The sequence below is a fragment of the Pygocentrus nattereri genome, chromosome 6 (assembly GCF_015220715.1).
Source record: "Pygocentrus nattereri isolate fPygNat1 chromosome 6, fPygNat1.pri, whole genome shotgun sequence".
Lineage (NCBI taxonomy): Eukaryota > Metazoa > Chordata > Actinopteri > Characiformes > Serrasalmidae > Pygocentrus > Pygocentrus nattereri.
Window position 1 is genome coordinate 48,287,138 of NC_051216.1, and position 16,565 is coordinate 48,303,702.

The 16,565-nt window shown below is 42.4% G+C and overlaps 1 protein-coding gene across 2 annotated transcripts; it reads left to right on the forward strand.

Moving 5' to 3' along the window:
- The first annotated feature begins 3,314 nt into the window (after positions 1 to 3,314).
- On the forward strand, positions 3,315 to 8,442 carry pcdh8 (protocadherin 8). Of its 2 annotated transcripts, XM_017719385.2 has the most exons (4): positions 3,315 to 5,670; positions 6,173 to 6,243; positions 7,611 to 7,744; positions 7,859 to 8,442. In XM_017719385.2, exons 1-4 carry the CDS (start codon positions 3,340 to 3,342, stop codon positions 8,176 to 8,178), a joined length of 2,856 nt encoding a protein of 951 aa, XP_017574874.2. In that variant the 5' UTR covers positions 3,315 to 3,339; the 3' UTR covers positions 8,179 to 8,442. The 2 variants fall into 2 exon arrangements, with proteins under 2 accessions (XP_017574874.2, XP_037395545.1); XM_037539648.1 differs by lacking the exon at positions 7,859 to 8,442 and having other exon boundaries at positions 7,583 to 7,652.
- The last annotated feature ends 8,123 nt before the right edge of the window (positions 8,443 to 16,565 follow it).

Consider the following 16,565-nt stretch of genomic DNA (forward strand, 5'->3'; position numbering starts at 1 on the left):
TGCTAACACAAACTCTACCACAGCAGTTGGGCTACATCAGCACAGTGGAGGTGTTTCTGATAAAGTGGCCAGAGCAAAGACAAAGATGATTCCACACAGTACCAGACTATAGAACGAACAGCCACATAGCGTCTGGGAGAAAATGACAGGAAGTGTGAAAATGAGGTTCACACCAGCAAATAGGCTTCTTCTCAGGAAGGTTCAGCACCTTTCAGAATCTGCTCACACAAAGCTGAGCTTCACACCAACACCCACAACACCCCCCACCCTGTAGACGGCCTCAGTCTGCAGAACATCAAACTGAAGGGAACGTTTCATGTAGACTGAAGGGCTCATTTCTGTGTATTTCATTTAAGGTCCACTCATAACGTCCGTGAGGTTTCATCCACCGATTTTCCAGCATCTCTTTATCCCTTAGAATTGATCAGGCTGTTTTTGTCACTGTGCCGTTCAGGCTGATAGACCACCGCTGCCAGAACATTTCATATCTCATTTCTGCTGCTTTGTTACATAATTTGAAAAATCCCTTCACATTGTGTGAAGATTTCAAGATGAGCACAAGTAGAAATGGTCTAAAGTGACTTTGCATTAACTCACACTGTAAAGGAAGAAGGTGTTTTCCTTCTACACCATTAAAAAGACGGCTCTTCAAGGGTTCCTTAATAAAGACAATGGTTCTATATACAACCATGAACACTCAAAGAACCCTTTGCTTGGTGAAATGGTTCTTCAGATTGATGGGGAATGTTTTGTGGATGGTTCTACATAGAACCTTTGTGAAAAGTGTTCTATCTAGCACCAGAAATATTCTTCTAATATCACAAGCTTGACCTGCTGGTTTTTGGCATGGTATATTTTATATATGTATGTCCGTCGCTGCTGTCGGAACAAAACTTTGTATTTCCATTTTTGTTGTTTTTCACTTCAACATAATTTTAAAATGCATGTTGTTCTTTACATTGTGTGTGAATTTCATGAAGGATGGACCAAAATACACGGCCAAAAATGACTTGGAAAGACGTCTGGTTCCATTGACTTACATTGAAAGTAATGCATGCTTTTCCCTTCTCCTGTAAAGTTACCATTTTGGAGATACGAGGTTTTAATCCAACATCCAACAGCAGCGAAATGTATGTACACTGCAATAAATGGCATCTTGTCAGGTGAAATGACCTTAAATTTGGTCGATATTTCTAATATTCTCCCATTTTGAGATGGTTGTGCCCTTATAAATAAGATTATTTAGCTTTTATTTCTAGACACTTTTTACTTGTTCTAGGTCACTGTGTTGAGATCTCACTATAGTGGCAGATAGTTTTGCTGGTTTCAAGCTCATTTTTTACAACAAGCGACATTATCTGCCCATATAGTGGGATAAAAAGTAAAAAACAGTTTAAAAAGGCTAAAAATAAGGTAAAAAATCTTAAATTAAGATTAATCTCAACCTCACCAGGAGAAATTTTAGTTTCATAGACGATATTTAAGATGATTTTAACTTGATAAAGTGCCATGTTCGCAGTGCCTGTGGTTTAATTGTTTAAATCTATAAATAAAACTTTAAACAGGCGGTTTTTGAGGTTTGCTTTCCGTACAGTGACCGTCTGTATAGACTGGAGAGAGAATGTCTACATACCATATAAAATGTTATTTCTAAAAGGCGAAGTGAATTGAGTTTTCCTGGTATGACCCTTTACGACGCTGTGACCTCACTGCTGGGCTGAAGGTGTGAGTGGTGTGTTTGGGAAGGTGAAAGAAGGTGATGCTCTCGCAGCTCCTCAGTGTTTCCTCAGAGAAAAGCCTGATTTAGGAGACTGACGCCCAGCCTGAACGTGCTGCAGTTCACACCAGCAGCGGCCAACCCAGAGGTAACGGCCCAGTGCCGGGGAGGGGGGGCTGGGCTGACCCCAGGCCTGTGGGACGGCGTCCTGCGGAGTTCAGCATGTTCACTCACTTTACAAACTGATTCAACATAACATTGAAGTGTAAAGCGATTTATGAGCTGTTATCACTTCTCTGAAGTCGCACTGTTCCTGCTGAAGTGGTTCCACTGTAGTCAGGAACATTAACGCTGATCAAACGTTTGGAACCTCTGTTTCCAATGATACAAAGCCAGTCTTGTTTCAGATAAATGTATGAAATTACTGTAATCGGCTCATCCTGAACATCTTCACAGGTCTCACATAGTCCACAGGACACGACCTGAAAATGCAGAAATGTCCAGAATGAAGAACAGAACCAGAGAAGGTTCTCCAGTGACTGAGAGAGCTGTAGAACATCCTGAGTGAATTTATCTAATCAACCAACCTTCATTCAACCTCGGAGATCACTGAGGGTGACCTTCATCTACATGTTGCCGAGCAGACACAGGAAAAGGGGGTTGATAATGTGTAAGAACACAAATAATGAAAAGCCGATTTATTAATAAAAATGACTCACAACAGGTAAGGATTAAAAAATAAAAACAGTAGAAAATATAAAATACAATAATTAAAGTATAATTAAAATGTATAAGTTAAAATACAAAAAGGTAAATAAATCAAAAGGAGGATAAGATAAAAAACTAAGAATATGAATAATAATAAACAATACATAAATAAATAAGTAAATAGGGAAAATCAAACTAAGATAATGAAAATGAGACAGGGGAAAAAATCAAGTAAAACAGTTTTTTTGCAAACAGTCAAAAGTTCTAAAAAATTAATGTCTAGAATGTATTAAGAAAATTTCCATCCAGAATAAAGTTCAAATTAAATTAACACCCAGAATAAAGTTCTAATGAAGTTCAAACAACATGAACATCTAGAACGCCTTGTGTATACAGAGTGATCAAACCAGTTTTATTTTAGAACATTCAGTTTCTAGTGTTCAGTTTTCCAAAATTCAAATGTCAAATCAAAGACATTTCATATGAAAATGTAACATTTTAATACATTTTATTTCAAAATAACCCTTTTATACCTAATATTTTAAAATGCTGCTAACATAATCTGCATAATCGCACACAAATATTCACACAGTTGCTTTATTTGCATACTGTGCAGCCCCTGTCCAATAGCTAGTGGATTCATTTGCATATGCATTCCACATATCCAATAAATGTTGGTTTATTTGCATACAGCATGGCTCCTATCCAATACAAGGCTGATTCAATTGCATGCAGCCTGGCTCATACCCATGGCCAGTTCATTTGCATAGTCCATCCCCACAGCCAATAGATGGCCAGTGCTTTGGATACTCTGTGGCTTATATCCAGCAGATGGCCCCTAGCCAGAGCAGTGCAAGCTGAACAGGCTGCAGGAGAACAGTGAGTCTCTCTTCACCTCTCTGGATTTGGAAATCATGAATCTGATACCCAGCTTGCTGCTATTTGCCTGCAAAGTTTTGGTAGTTTTCTGCACCACCGCCAAGTACAGCACATTTGAGGAGGATGCTGCTGGCACAGAGATCGGAAACCTGGCCTTGGACCTGAGGCTTGACCCAGGAGAAGATCCAGAGACGTCCTTCCGGTTCATGCAGAAGAACAACCAGTCTGTGGTAAACATGAGGCCGAATGACGGCCTGCTGACGGTGGGGGAGATCATAGACAGAGAGCTGCTGTGCCTCCGGATCTCCCCCTGCCTCATCACCTTCGATGTGGTGGCCTTCTCCAAGGAGAAGTTTCACCTTGTACATGTGGAGATCGAGGTGAAGGACGTGAACGACCATGCGCCACGCTTCCCACGCAACGAGACCCGAGTAGATGTCTTGGAAAGTGCCAGTGTGGGCACACGAATCCCACTGGATGTTGCTGTGGACCAAGACGTGGGGGACAACTACATCCAGAGCTACCATATCTCCCACTCCAGCCACTTCATCATTGACACACGGTTGCGGGACGACGGCGTCAGGCATGCTGAACTGGTGCTGGTGAAGAAGTTGGATCGCGAGCTGGATGACAGCTACACCCTGGAGATCATGGCGACAGACGGCGGAACTCCACCCAAGTCAGGGTCTATGACCATCTATGTGAAAGTGTTGGACTGCAATGACAACAGCCCCACCTTCGAGCACAGCTCCCTGAAAGTAGAGCTGTCTGAGGACTCAGCGATCGGCGTCCGGGTACTGAAGGTGCATGCCTTTGACCCAGATGATGGTCTAAATGGACAGGTGGTGTATGGGTTTGCCGGAGGTCCTGCATCTGAGGCTGCTAGAGTTTTCCACATCGACTCTGCCACAGGGGAGGTGACCCTCCGGGAGAAAGTAGACTATGAAAAACAGAGGACCTATGAGCTTCAAATCCAGGCCTCGGACCTGGGTGAGAGCTCGGCCCCATCCACCTGTAGGGTAGTGGTGGATATTGTGGACATCAATGACAATGCTCCAGAGATTTCCATCAAGCCCATGACGTCCACAAGCGATGGCGTGGCCTACATCACAGAGGCGGCAGCGCAAGAGAGCTTTGTGGCTCTCATCAGCACCACGGATCGTGACTCGGGACCCAACGGCTATGTCCACACAAGCTTGCAGGGGCACAAGCACTTCAGGTTGCAGCAGGCCTACGGGGACACGTTCATGATTGTGACCACGGCAGCCTTGGACAGGGAGCAGATCGCAGAGTATAATCTCACGATAGTTGCAGAGGACTTGGGGTCACCACCTTTTAAAACAGTCAGGCAATATACAATTCGAATAAGCGATGAGAATGACAACGTGCCTCAGTTTAGTCAGACAATTTATGACATTTCAGTGCCAGAAAATAACATTCCAGGCTCCTACATAACCACAGTGACAGCATGTGATCTTGATGCTGGGAAAAATGGGAAAGTGATATATAGTCTTGTTGATGGACAAGTACTGGACGACTCGCCTTTCTCAACATTTGTCTCGATAGACCCTCTTTCAGGATCTTTGTTCAGCCTGAGGTCCTTCGATTTCGAAGCTCTGAGGGAAATGGAGTTCTCTGTTCAAGCTAGCGACAAAGGTTCTCCGCCTTTGTCCAGCGTCTCTTTAGTCCGAATCCGAGTTGTTGATGAAAATGACAACTTTCCCTATTTTACCTACCCTGAATTCAAAAATGATTCCGCTGATGTCCCACTGCCATCCAACTCTCCCTCTGGATTCCTCGCCCTGCGGGTCGCCGCCCAAGACGAGGACGATGGCACCAATGGTGAGGTCGCCTTCCGGATCGTGGAGGGCGACAAGAAACTCTTTTCCATTGACAAAAAGACTGGGGCGATTGTTCTGAGACAAAAGGTCACTGCTACCTGCGGCGACACGCTGCAAATCAAAGTATCCGTTTCCGATAATGGAAAAGCTCCTCTCTCCCGCACTGCCACCGTCAGGTTCATCGTTACAGACCCAGCCTCTCCTGAAGAGCAGGTGCTCGTCCTGCTAAACTCTAAAGATGAAGAGCGTTTGGATGCCTGGACAGTGGTCTTTCTCGCTCTAGCTGGGGGCTGCGCTCTGCTGCTGGTAGCGATTGCTATCGTTACAGTGGTGTGTAAACTCTGTCAGAGGAAAGGCCGCAGCACTCCGAGGAACACCGCCTGCAGTTTGTATGGATCGACCCCTTTTTCGATGCACTCCACGAGCGCAGGCGCGTATGGTGGGATGAGAGTTTTCCTCAATAACGAGCGCGATGTGGCTCGCGAGTGCTTGTATGAAGATAAGAGCTTGGGCTCTGAGGAGAAGGTGAGCATTGTGCTGAGAAGAAAATTAAATGGAATATATTTTTATGTGTTTTTATTTATGTTTTTTTCCATGCATAAACATTAACATTGATTAAGGGATCAATAAGAACGGCAGACAGTAGATAGCTGTAAGACCTAAAATTGTCTGAGAAGCAGCAGAAATCAAACATGCTTAGTTATAGAAACCAAAAAAGGGTCTTATAGCCATGAAAAGGTCTTGGTAGTTTCTTTAATGTAATATTTAATTTAGTCTAATTTGAGCCAAAGCAATGCATCCTTTCTGACCCCAATATATGGACTGCATCTGGAAGCACGGCAAAAATTGTTGACTTTCAAAATCAAGATTGAGGACCAAAATTTTACAAAATGACCAAAATATGGTTACGTATAAGTCTGGAGCACTTCACTGTTTTCATGCAGCATTAATATCTGTGAAAACTTTGGAGAAACGCAATAAAAGTTTAGTTTTTTTTTGCTGACCATTTTGAAACATCTGTCCACAGCTGTTCCTGCCCTGCAAACCTTTCCAACAAACAAATTTTTGGCAAGATGAGAAGTACTGTCTACAAAGAAGGTGAGTCTTTGGTCAGGAGACTGTGGATACTCATTACACGACCACTGTGCTGGACTCCACTGTAAGAGCAGAGTTAGAATACTTACAAAAAGCAGTGATGACTGAACACTGAACACTGAACACTGAACACTGAACACGCTGACCTAAAAATATGCCGTTACATATTCAGTCACAGTAAAAATTCAGGAATACATCTGAAGAAGGCAGAATAACCTCTACTCCTGAAAAAAGGGAGGAAAATTTTGTTTCCCTTGAAATATTTAGTGAAACATTATTTGAATGAGGTTCATTGTTCTTTATTTCTATGAGCATGAGTCTAGAACCACACAGGTTCTAAACTTATCAACGAACTTATCAATCATCATTGGTTTATCAGTCTACTCAGGCTTTAGCAGGAACGTCAGGTGTTGGTAAAGACGGCACCTCTTTAAAATTCGCCTAACGAATGTGTTCAGTTATTCAGTAACTACAGGGACTTCAGTGCCTGCTGGTGGGTCCTGGCCATTTAAGGGGTTAACAAATAAATCAATCAACCTTTATTTAGTCTCACAGTCTTACAATGTTGCCAAGTTAGTACAGAGTAAGTGGATTGATAATGTGTAAAAACATATCAGATGATAAAAGTAAATGAAGGCTCAAATCAGGTAAGTATAAAAAGAGAAACATCATTATTATTATTATTATTATTATTATTATTATTATTATTATTATTATTTATACATAAAATATAAAAATAAAATACATAATAAAACAGAAATGAAAACATATATAAGATGTAAAGGTTAATAAAATCAAGTTAAAATAAAACAAGGAAGTTTAAATAAATACAAATGAACAAATTAAAATGTCAAATTAATAAAATAATAATAATTAAAATAAGAATAAATGTATAAAATAAAGACAATAAAATAGTGAAAATAAAAACGGGAAGAAATCAGGTAAAACAGTTGCAACGCAACAAGCACTGATGTTTTGTTTAAAGGGTGGGTTTTTTATTTAGAGGGTGAGTTACTCCCGATACCCAAATCCCGTTACGGGCCTTACTGTAAGATGTACTTCATCCTAAATGCAGATTTCCTAAAGTGAGAATTCAGTGGAGTTGAAATTGTGCCGAGTCCTTGAAAATCTGAGCTGGACTCTTCCAGCCCTGCAGCATCAATTCCACCATCAAACTGCTGGAAGTATTGATCAGCAGAAATGGCTTTAGTGGAGGTTCTCACTCGCTATGATGAGCCTTCATGGTAGGAAGTGGAGCATGTAACAGGTCATGAATCGTATCTGTAGCACGTTAGCCATGTGTCAGTGAATACTTCTCTCTGCTGGGCACATCAATAATCAGATAATCTGACGTGTGACTCTGCGCCCAGTGGCACCAGCAACACGGACCAGCTGAGCATGAAGGACAGCGGCAAAGGGGACAGCGATTTCAACGACAGCGATTCAGACATCAGCGGAGAAGGGCTTAAAAAGAACCTGACTACCTTCCAGCCGTGGGTCAAAGGTGCGCTCCTTTCACCTTGTGCAGATTACAGTCACGCTGCTCTTGCTAACTGGCCTTTTTAGTAAGCGAGGCCTGCGGTTGAGTCTTCCTGAATCCTCCCGTTCTCTGTTTCAGGTTCCTTTGTGGCGCACGATTCCCCGGTGGCCGACTGGCAGGGGAGATACGGAGGTTCATCTTCTGGGGACGTTTATTCAATAAGCTTCTCCCAGTCGCTCGCTCATAACAAAACTCACGCTGATCCTCACGCCTGGAAAGAGTCCTGCTACGGCACCAGCACTCTGAAAGCGAGGAACTCGGCCTTGACTTACTTGAGAACGGAAGCCTTGCCATCGTATGCGGCCCATCGGGCGGCTGCCGGCATCGACCAGCGGCTCGAACTCAGGCCGGATGGGTTAGCGGACTCGACCGCGTCTGAAATTGCAACCACCTTTTAAGCGTCAGGGTGAACGAATACAGGTCAAGCAGTACTTAAGGTGCTCAGTCATATTATACATCCAGTTTCTATGTAAATATCAGGTAATCAGGTGAATGATCACTGAATAGTGTTCCTTCTAACGTGCGGTCTGGCCCATTCTGAGGAGCTAACCAGTACCAAATACACGAATGGACCGATTTTGCTGCTTTTATATATGTGAGCACAATGGGTGTAAATACTTCTTGCATTTTTATATTTTGGGGTACTGTGTGTTATATGTAAGGGTCATTCTACAGAAATGTCCATTTTTGTGTCCCTAGCATTTACACACTCACACACACACACACACACACACACACACACACACACACACACACACACACACACACACTTATTTTAACTATTACACCTTCCCCTATTGGTTTTTAAATCAATTATCTAGAATTCCAAGCACCACAGAAGAGCTCGTCCCCACAGTCTTGCGTAAAGGCTGAAGTCATATTTTGGGGTAAAAACATGTTTTTCTGCTATTTTAACTGCAATAATCTCTATATGACTATGAAATAAATTAATTAAATGACAAAGAAAACAAATAAATAGTATAAAATATATAATAAAAGTCCCCCAGGAGTCGTGTCACTGGTGTTACTACATAACTAAAAAACTCTTATTTTGAAATAAAAGTCACGCCAATGACGTCACTCGACCTCCTTGGTGGACTCCTCATGGTGAGTCCACTGTGTCTCTCAGTTCTCAGAGATCTTCTCATTCAGCTCATGACCTCATATGAAGCTTCTAGCTGACGTCACTGGTGTGACCGACTTTATTCTGAGGTCACTGTGAAAAAATAGAAACACAAATGGATTAAATTCCATATTTTAGTGGACGTTCCCTGATGGACAGCGTGTGGTTTGATGTTCTGTAAAATGCATTGATCATTAAAAACGTCTCTGGTGTTTCCTTTATTATGTGGAGCACCGATGACGGTCAGTAACTCCAGTGACCCCTGTGGAGGACAGAAGAGCGGAGGCTTCTGTTGAACGACCCTTATATATGATTGCTTGAGTTCTCCCTTTATTCACATTGTATTTTAATACTGTTTGCCCTTCTTCTTTGTTAATAGCTCAATAAATGGACCACTTTAGCTAATATGGGGTTTCCCTCATTGTGGATATAGAGAGTTGTGTCATTTACAGATAATTAGAAAAATCAAATCACTCAAATGCTGGAATCCTGGAGGCTGAACTGTTTCAGTCTCGCAGAAATAAAGGATGAAGGTGATTAAAGCTTCAAATCACGCAGACAAGCTCAAAGCCAGCCTGGCCCGAGAGGTGGTCAAATTAGATCAGGCGTACGGTTACACCCCCACCCCCCACCAGAGCCCTTTGGTGGATCTGGACACATGCTCCTACGCAGCATGCTGACCGCAGTGACCCAGATTATGCACACAGTCCATCAGGCAGCTGCCAGCATCAGGACACTTATCTTTTAGTGAATTTAGCGCATCTGGTTTAGTTCACGGGTCCATTTCAGTACTTTTTAAAACATGGTCTCACTTAAAATCGCTCAGGTGGGCATCATACCTACGGTACCTAAGCAGCCACTTGAAAAACAGGGGGGGGGCGTGAACAGCGAGGAGTGGATTATTCAAACAGAGCGCAATCAATCTCAGCTTCAGTGAGCCAGTCAGCTAACCATGCAAACTTTGCAAAGCAGAACGTTTTTGAGATGTCTGTACACAGAAAGGTGGTGCTTCAAGGGTTCTTTGGTAAGGAAAATGGTTCTATATAGAACCAGGAACACTCAAAGACCCCTTTGCATGATTAAAGGGTTCTTTGCATCATGAACGGGTTCTTTGGGTTGATGGAAAATATGCATGAATGTGCTATAAATGAAACTTTTTGAAAAGGGCTCTTCTATTGTTATGAGCTTCACCCCCCTACAATAGAAAAATCCTTTTGGGTGCTATATAGAACCATTTTCAAAAAGGTTCTATAGAACACATTCTCCCATCAACCTGAAGAACCCTTTCACAGTGCAATGAACACTTTAATCATGCAAAAGGTTCTGTGAGTGTTCATGTTTCTATGTAGAACCCTTGAAGCACCAACTTTTTTTTAGGAGGGTAAATAAATTTCTTTGTCTGGCTGTAAACTTTGATTTATGAATCCCCTGATTTGAAACCGCAGCTAAATCTTCCAGTTAACTGACCTGTATTTTATAAGACCTCGCCCGAAAAATCACCAAATCTCTCCAGGATAACAACCCCCCCCCCACGCCCCCCATATAGGAGGCAATATTCATTTCTCCCTAAACTGACATCAATCCAAGTTTTATCTGAAAATTGTTGCTCTAGAGCCTGTAGCAGTGTCTTTACGCACACTGAGGCGCTGTGAAGGATAATCACACCCAAAGCTCTCGATTTAGAATCCTGCGTCCAAACTCACAGGACTTTAATCCAATCATCACTCACACCCACTCGGACAACTCAGTAGATCTGCTCCAGATCCAAAGACACTTTTAGAAACATGAATCTACCGTTTTTAAGCTCCGGGCAGGACAATCACGAAATCTGGCACGGTCACGTGACGTAGCCAGAAAACTGCACGACTAACAAACTTGGATATTCATTTAAACAATGTGATGAATAAAATGTGATTAACATTATCTACAATTTAACTAAAAATAAGTGCAGCTTTCATACGTGGATAAAGTAAGTACACTCCTACGTATATCAATTCTATATTCAATTCTACTCAATTCGTATGTCAAATTAAAACAGGTGCATCCAATCAGGTGCTGATAATTAGAAAACCGTTCTAGAGAATCTAGACCTCAGATTTCTGGTCTGGTTTGCTCTTTGTTGTTGGAGTGATGGTGTGGCATCATCATGCCTAGAGCAAACGAGCTGAGGCCTTCGGGTAGAATAGATGACCGAGTTTGGCAAGGGTCACTCATTCCGCTGCCTGGAAGATCATCACAAGTGGAGAAGATTAAAATGAAATTGAACGTATTTAACCCATGTGAGCCGCGCGCCTGGACTAAGCTTTTACTGCCTAAAAAGAACATCAGGGCCAGACTAAAGTTTGCTAATGAATATGTAGACAAGGACCAGGGCTTCTCAAACAAAGTGCTATGTACAAATGAGTCTGACCCCAGTTACAGAAGCCATATAAGCTGAAAAGCATTTGATTGGTACCTTATACCAACTGTGAAGCATGGCGGTGGCAGTGCTATGGTTGGGGCTGCTTTGCTGGCCAACTTAGTCATAGAATGAACCATTGCACAGTTGAAAGATATTAGTAGATTTTATATATATATATATATATATATATATATATATATATATATATATATATATATATATATATATGTATAATACACACACACACACACACACACACACAATTTTATAAATGGTTGCAAAGCCAAATTTACAATATTTCTGCACTATTACGTAACATTTATCTGTACCAGGGGTGCACAGCTCTGGCACTGGAGGGCTGGTGTCCAGCACAGTTTGGTGATTTCACTGGTCAAACATACTCGATTCACCTCATCAGTTAATCGCCAGGTTTAGTGAGTGTGTTGGGAACCACACTGTGCTGGACTCCAACCCTCCTGGACTGGAGTTGTGCAACCCTGACCTATACATACTGCTTAACTGATGATTAAATGCTGATACGTCCGCATATGTAAATAAAGAAACTTTTCCTGGGTTGTATTTTGCTTTTCCACAGTCTCTTTAGACTATTTTTAATAAGAATTTGTCTCTATGTACAATAAATACTGAGCAACATATGCATCAGAATCCAGTGGCTCATGAATACAACATGTCATAGTTACGTTTAATTACCTCATATTCATTTTGGCATTATTAATTCAGTGCACCCTCACTGCTCGTTATGATGAAAGTGTAATGCCGTAGCCTTAAACTACAGCGCTGTGTTTTGAGAAAGGAACACTTTTTGTTGTTTTGCAACACATTGAATTTGAAATGAAACATGGATGATGTCGTTCAGCTTTAATACAGGAAGCATCACACTCTGTATGAACAGAGCCTCGGAGGAACAAATCTAACTAGGTGCTCTAAATAAAGCTGTGTTTGGTTTCAAACCCTTTGTTGTTGTCGTCGTCTGGTACAGATGTAAGTAAAGTCATTCTAGTGGTTTGATCTTAAATGGTACATTGTAGAGAAAAACTTATGTTAAAGAGACGTCTTTACAGCGGAACATGGGAACCAGGCGTCGCCATGACTACAACACAGATACAGACACTTTATTTACCATCCAGAACCACCAGAGAACCTACACGAGTCTCCTGAGCTTATATGGAATGTTGATGATGGAAAATAGTGGAAAATCTGGAATAATGAGTTTCCTTTGGGGACTATTTTGCCGCACAGCGCCCTGCATGTCTCCCTCCACCATTAATGGAGTTGAAGTTCTCTAAACTCTCATAGAACAGCGTCTCAGTCATCAGGCAGTGAATTCAGAACCAGTTCATGTAGGAACTTTCTGTAGGAGCTTTTAGAGGGACGTCTGGTTCCCATCACCACCACTGTGAGGAGCTTTTAGAGGGGGATGTCTGGTTCCCATCACCACCGCTGTGAACAGCTCTGACTCAGTAAATCAGAAACAAGATGATTCTTCAAGGGTCCTTTAGTAAAGAAAATTGATGGAGAATATGCTGTAGGTGGTTCTATATAGAACCTTTTTGAAAATGGTTCCGAACTCACCCACATGTTAAATTGTTTCTATGTGTTTGTGAAGATCCAGCTCATACCATTTAAACACTAGAGCCGCCCTTTCCATTCCATCTCATCCCGAGATCATACAAGACTCACATCCGGAGTTATGAGCCTATGAAGAGGGGCTGAAATACACGTCATCTGCCCCTCACCGTGTGGAGCTGCTGGATTCGTGTGTCCGTCTACATTGTGTGAAACTGACCAATGGACACTCAGAAAATCACTAAGGACCGACCGTCACTCGTCCGACTCGTGTGAGCTGTGTCCCAGTTCAGGGGCTGTATTTGAAGGCCGATTGCATCACAGCGGCGCAACTAGGCTGTCCCATTTCCAAGGCTCCTTCATATGCAGCTAAGACGTGTCCTTTTCTATGGCAATGAAGGATCTAATGGGTGGAACCTGAGGTTCACTGCGTGCCGGCGAGGATTCGAGAGTCAGTGTCAGCAGAAGAGCGAAATGTGGACACTATATTTAAAGTATTGGGTTTAAACTGAGTCAAATAGCCGATGATACAAATGTTTTAAAAAGCCCCTGAATTGGGACCCGTGTGCAGAGAGTTCACAGCTGCTGAAGCGGGTTTGGAAAGTAGTGATGAAGATAACGAAGCATTTCGATATGAAACATATGAGGATCATGTTCTATGAAGAGTTGATGCCCTCAGACCTCAGAGGGTTTCCAGTGTGTGGATGACAGTGTTCAGCAGGGTTCAGTGTTCAGTCCGACTGTGCTGAAGGTTGTTGTTTAATCAGTCGGCGCTCGGGCGAATCCTCCCGTCGGCACTGTGGAAACATTTTATTCCCGCTGCTCTCGGGGTTTTCCTCACGACTCTGTAAATGGCAGGAATAAACAGACAGACCACGGCGACCTCGGCACCGTATTGACGACTTATCAACAGCGATGGAGGATGACAGGTTTCCGATGAAATATGAGGGATGGCCTGCATTACGCGGTCGATGCTGTGTGGAGTGGCTCTATTTCAGCCTCTCTGTTTCCTATCTGGGTCAGAGCAGGACATTGATCGCAGACTTGCTCCTGCGAGGCACATTTATCTGCAGGGCTGAACAACAGGATGGATTTATGCATGAAAATGCAGTCGGGCAAACATGCAGAACACGCTGGGAAGAGTTTCAGTTGTGGATTCCTGATCAGATTGGATAGAGAGGTGGAGTCTCCTGCAGTGTGATAGTGTGTAGTGATTAATGGGAGTGGACATGTCACTGCTGTTGGAAGAAAACCTCATATCTCCATTTTTGATGTTTTTCAGTTTGACATTTTCAAAATGCCTTGTCCTTTATATTGTGTGCAAATTTCATGAAGAATGGACTAAAAAAAATGGCACAAAAAATGACTTGGAAAAAACTCTGGTTCCATTGAGTTCCATTAAGAGTACAGGAGGTTTTTTCCTTCTCCTGTAAAGTTACCATTTTGGAGATACGAGGTTTTGTTATCCTCCCCAGGTTCTGTGTTCTCTGGGTTCTGTTTTCAGAGTCCCATGTGTGTTCCCAGAGTCCTACGCTCATGAAAACACGGTTTGCCAAGGGTTCTTTAGTAAAACAAGAATTCTATATAGAACCATGAACACTCAAAGAGAGCATTGCAATTGTTCTTTGCATGGTGAAACTGTTCTTCAGATTCAGGAGAACGTGTTGTATATGGTTCTACATAGCACCTAAAAGGGTTCAGATATTGTTACAAGCTTTACATCATAACAAAAAACAAACCTTTTGGTTCCACAGAGAACCATTTACAACACTATCAATCTGAAGGACACTTTCATAATGCAAAGCTCATGGTTCCATAGTGTTCGTGGTTCTTTACAGATCCACTGTCTTTGTCTGAACCCTTGAAAGAACACACATTTTAAAGAGTGAGGAACACTTTTGAAAAGGGTTCTATATTGCACTGAAATGTTCTGCCATTTTCATGATGCTGAGCATGTAACAGAAGAACCCTTTTTGCTGTGATATAGAACACTTTTCAAAAAGGTTCTATATAGAACTATAAAATTCTCCATCCGTCTGAAGGACCATTTCATGATGCAAAGAACCATTTAAGCATGCAAAGAATTATTTGAGTGTTCATGATTTAATATACAACCGTTGTCTTTGCTAAAGAACCACTGAAGAACCCTATTTTTAAGGGTGTAGGTTCCCAGGGCTCTATGTGCTCAGTGTTGTACATTCTCAGGCTGTGTTTCCAGAACTTTGTGTTCCCAGAGTCCTATGTCCCCATGTTTCTTCTAGAGTATTACGTACCCGGGGTTCTGTGCTCCTAGGGTTCTAGGTTCCTTTGTTTCTCTGTTCCCAGGGACATATGTTTCCAGTGTTCCGTGTTCATTCTCAGTGTACTAGATTCCCAGGTTTCGACATTGCCTTGGTTCTGTTTTCCAGGTTCCATGTTCCCAGGCTATTACATATCCAGGATTCTGAGCTCCTAGAGTTTGGTGTTCTGTGTTCCTTTGCTTCTCTGTTCCCATGCTTCTGTTTTTCCAGAGTACCATGTTCCCAGGGTCATATGTTCCGGTCATTAAATGATCCAGAGTACCCAAATATATTGACATTGAAGGAACCTATGCAAGGGTTCCCAAAGTCAAGGTTAACATCACAGGGTCACTGAAGGTCACACATGGAGCAACAAGAAGAAGAACGAGGAGTACGTTATTCAATAGGAGCCATGTTCCCTCAGCCAGGCTGACCTCAGCTAATCGGCTGACCAAGCAGACGCTGCAGCTCAGCCTGTCGTGTGAACGTCTGGTTTAAAGTCTGCGCTGCTCTTTTTTGTTGTTGCTAATTGTGAAGCCCTTAGGTTGCTAATTAGCAATTAGCAGAATAAAGCAACCAACGTCAGATGCCATGAGGGATTCGTCAGGGATCAACGCTGGGGGCAAGTTGACGAGCGTCAGTGCTGGAACCGAGGGGAGGCGCTGGCGTTGAGGATGAGCTTCGGTAACGTTCTGCAATGTTGTTAATGTTGATAATAAAGAAGAGCCTCACATTCTTTAGTGAGAAGGTGCTTTAATAAACACCAGCAGGCACAGAAACGTACATTTCAGATTCTGTTTACTGCCCATGTCAGAATACACATGAGTTCAACCCAAAACAATGACTTCATGTGGAAAATACATACTGTGAATTTCAATAAATGTCATTTCTGGAGCCGAGTAAAACCGGTTCAGCTGTTTGTTGCCACTTGAATACACTTTTACAGTGTTTGTATGTTTGTAAATATCAAAGGGAGTGAAACTAGTCTCTAGAACGGACAAAATATAAATATATTCCCAAAAATATGCAAATGTAACTAAAATGCCTGGATATACTTTGTTTTTTACTGTTATAATACACAATTTATGAGCTGTGTAACGGGGAGCAAGGAGGCGGATGCACATGCTGAGATAAGCGAGATTTATTAAGGGCAAATCCAGGGTCATCGTCGCTAACGGTCCAGGTTCACGTGGCCAACACGGATTGATCCGGGGGGGGGAGGGAGGGGGGGACAAACAGAACATCCAACACAGCAGATAAACAAACAAAGCAAACAAAGACGAGTGAAAACAAAGGACAAACACAGGGCTTAAATACAACACTGGGAAGACAAGGGACAGGTGAATACAATCAGGGGCGGAGTCAGAAAACAAGGGGCAGGACTACAGATACCAA

What these genes read in the sequence shown, in the direction of transcription:
- pcdh8 (XM_017719385.2), top strand. Translation starts at nt 3,340, where the DNA reads ATGAATCTGATACCCAGCTTGCTGCTATTTGCCTGCAAAGTTTTGGTA. An exon ending in GCTTGGGCTCTGAGGAGAAG is followed by an intron (nt 5,671 to 6,172) that starts GTGAGCATTGTG and finishes ATCTGTCCACAG; the next exon opens with CTGTTCCTGCCCTGCAAACC. An exon ending in AAGTACTGTCTACAAAGAAG is followed by an intron (nt 6,244 to 7,610) that starts GTGAGTCTTTGG and finishes CTCTGCGCCCAG; the next exon opens with TGGCACCAGCAACACGGACC.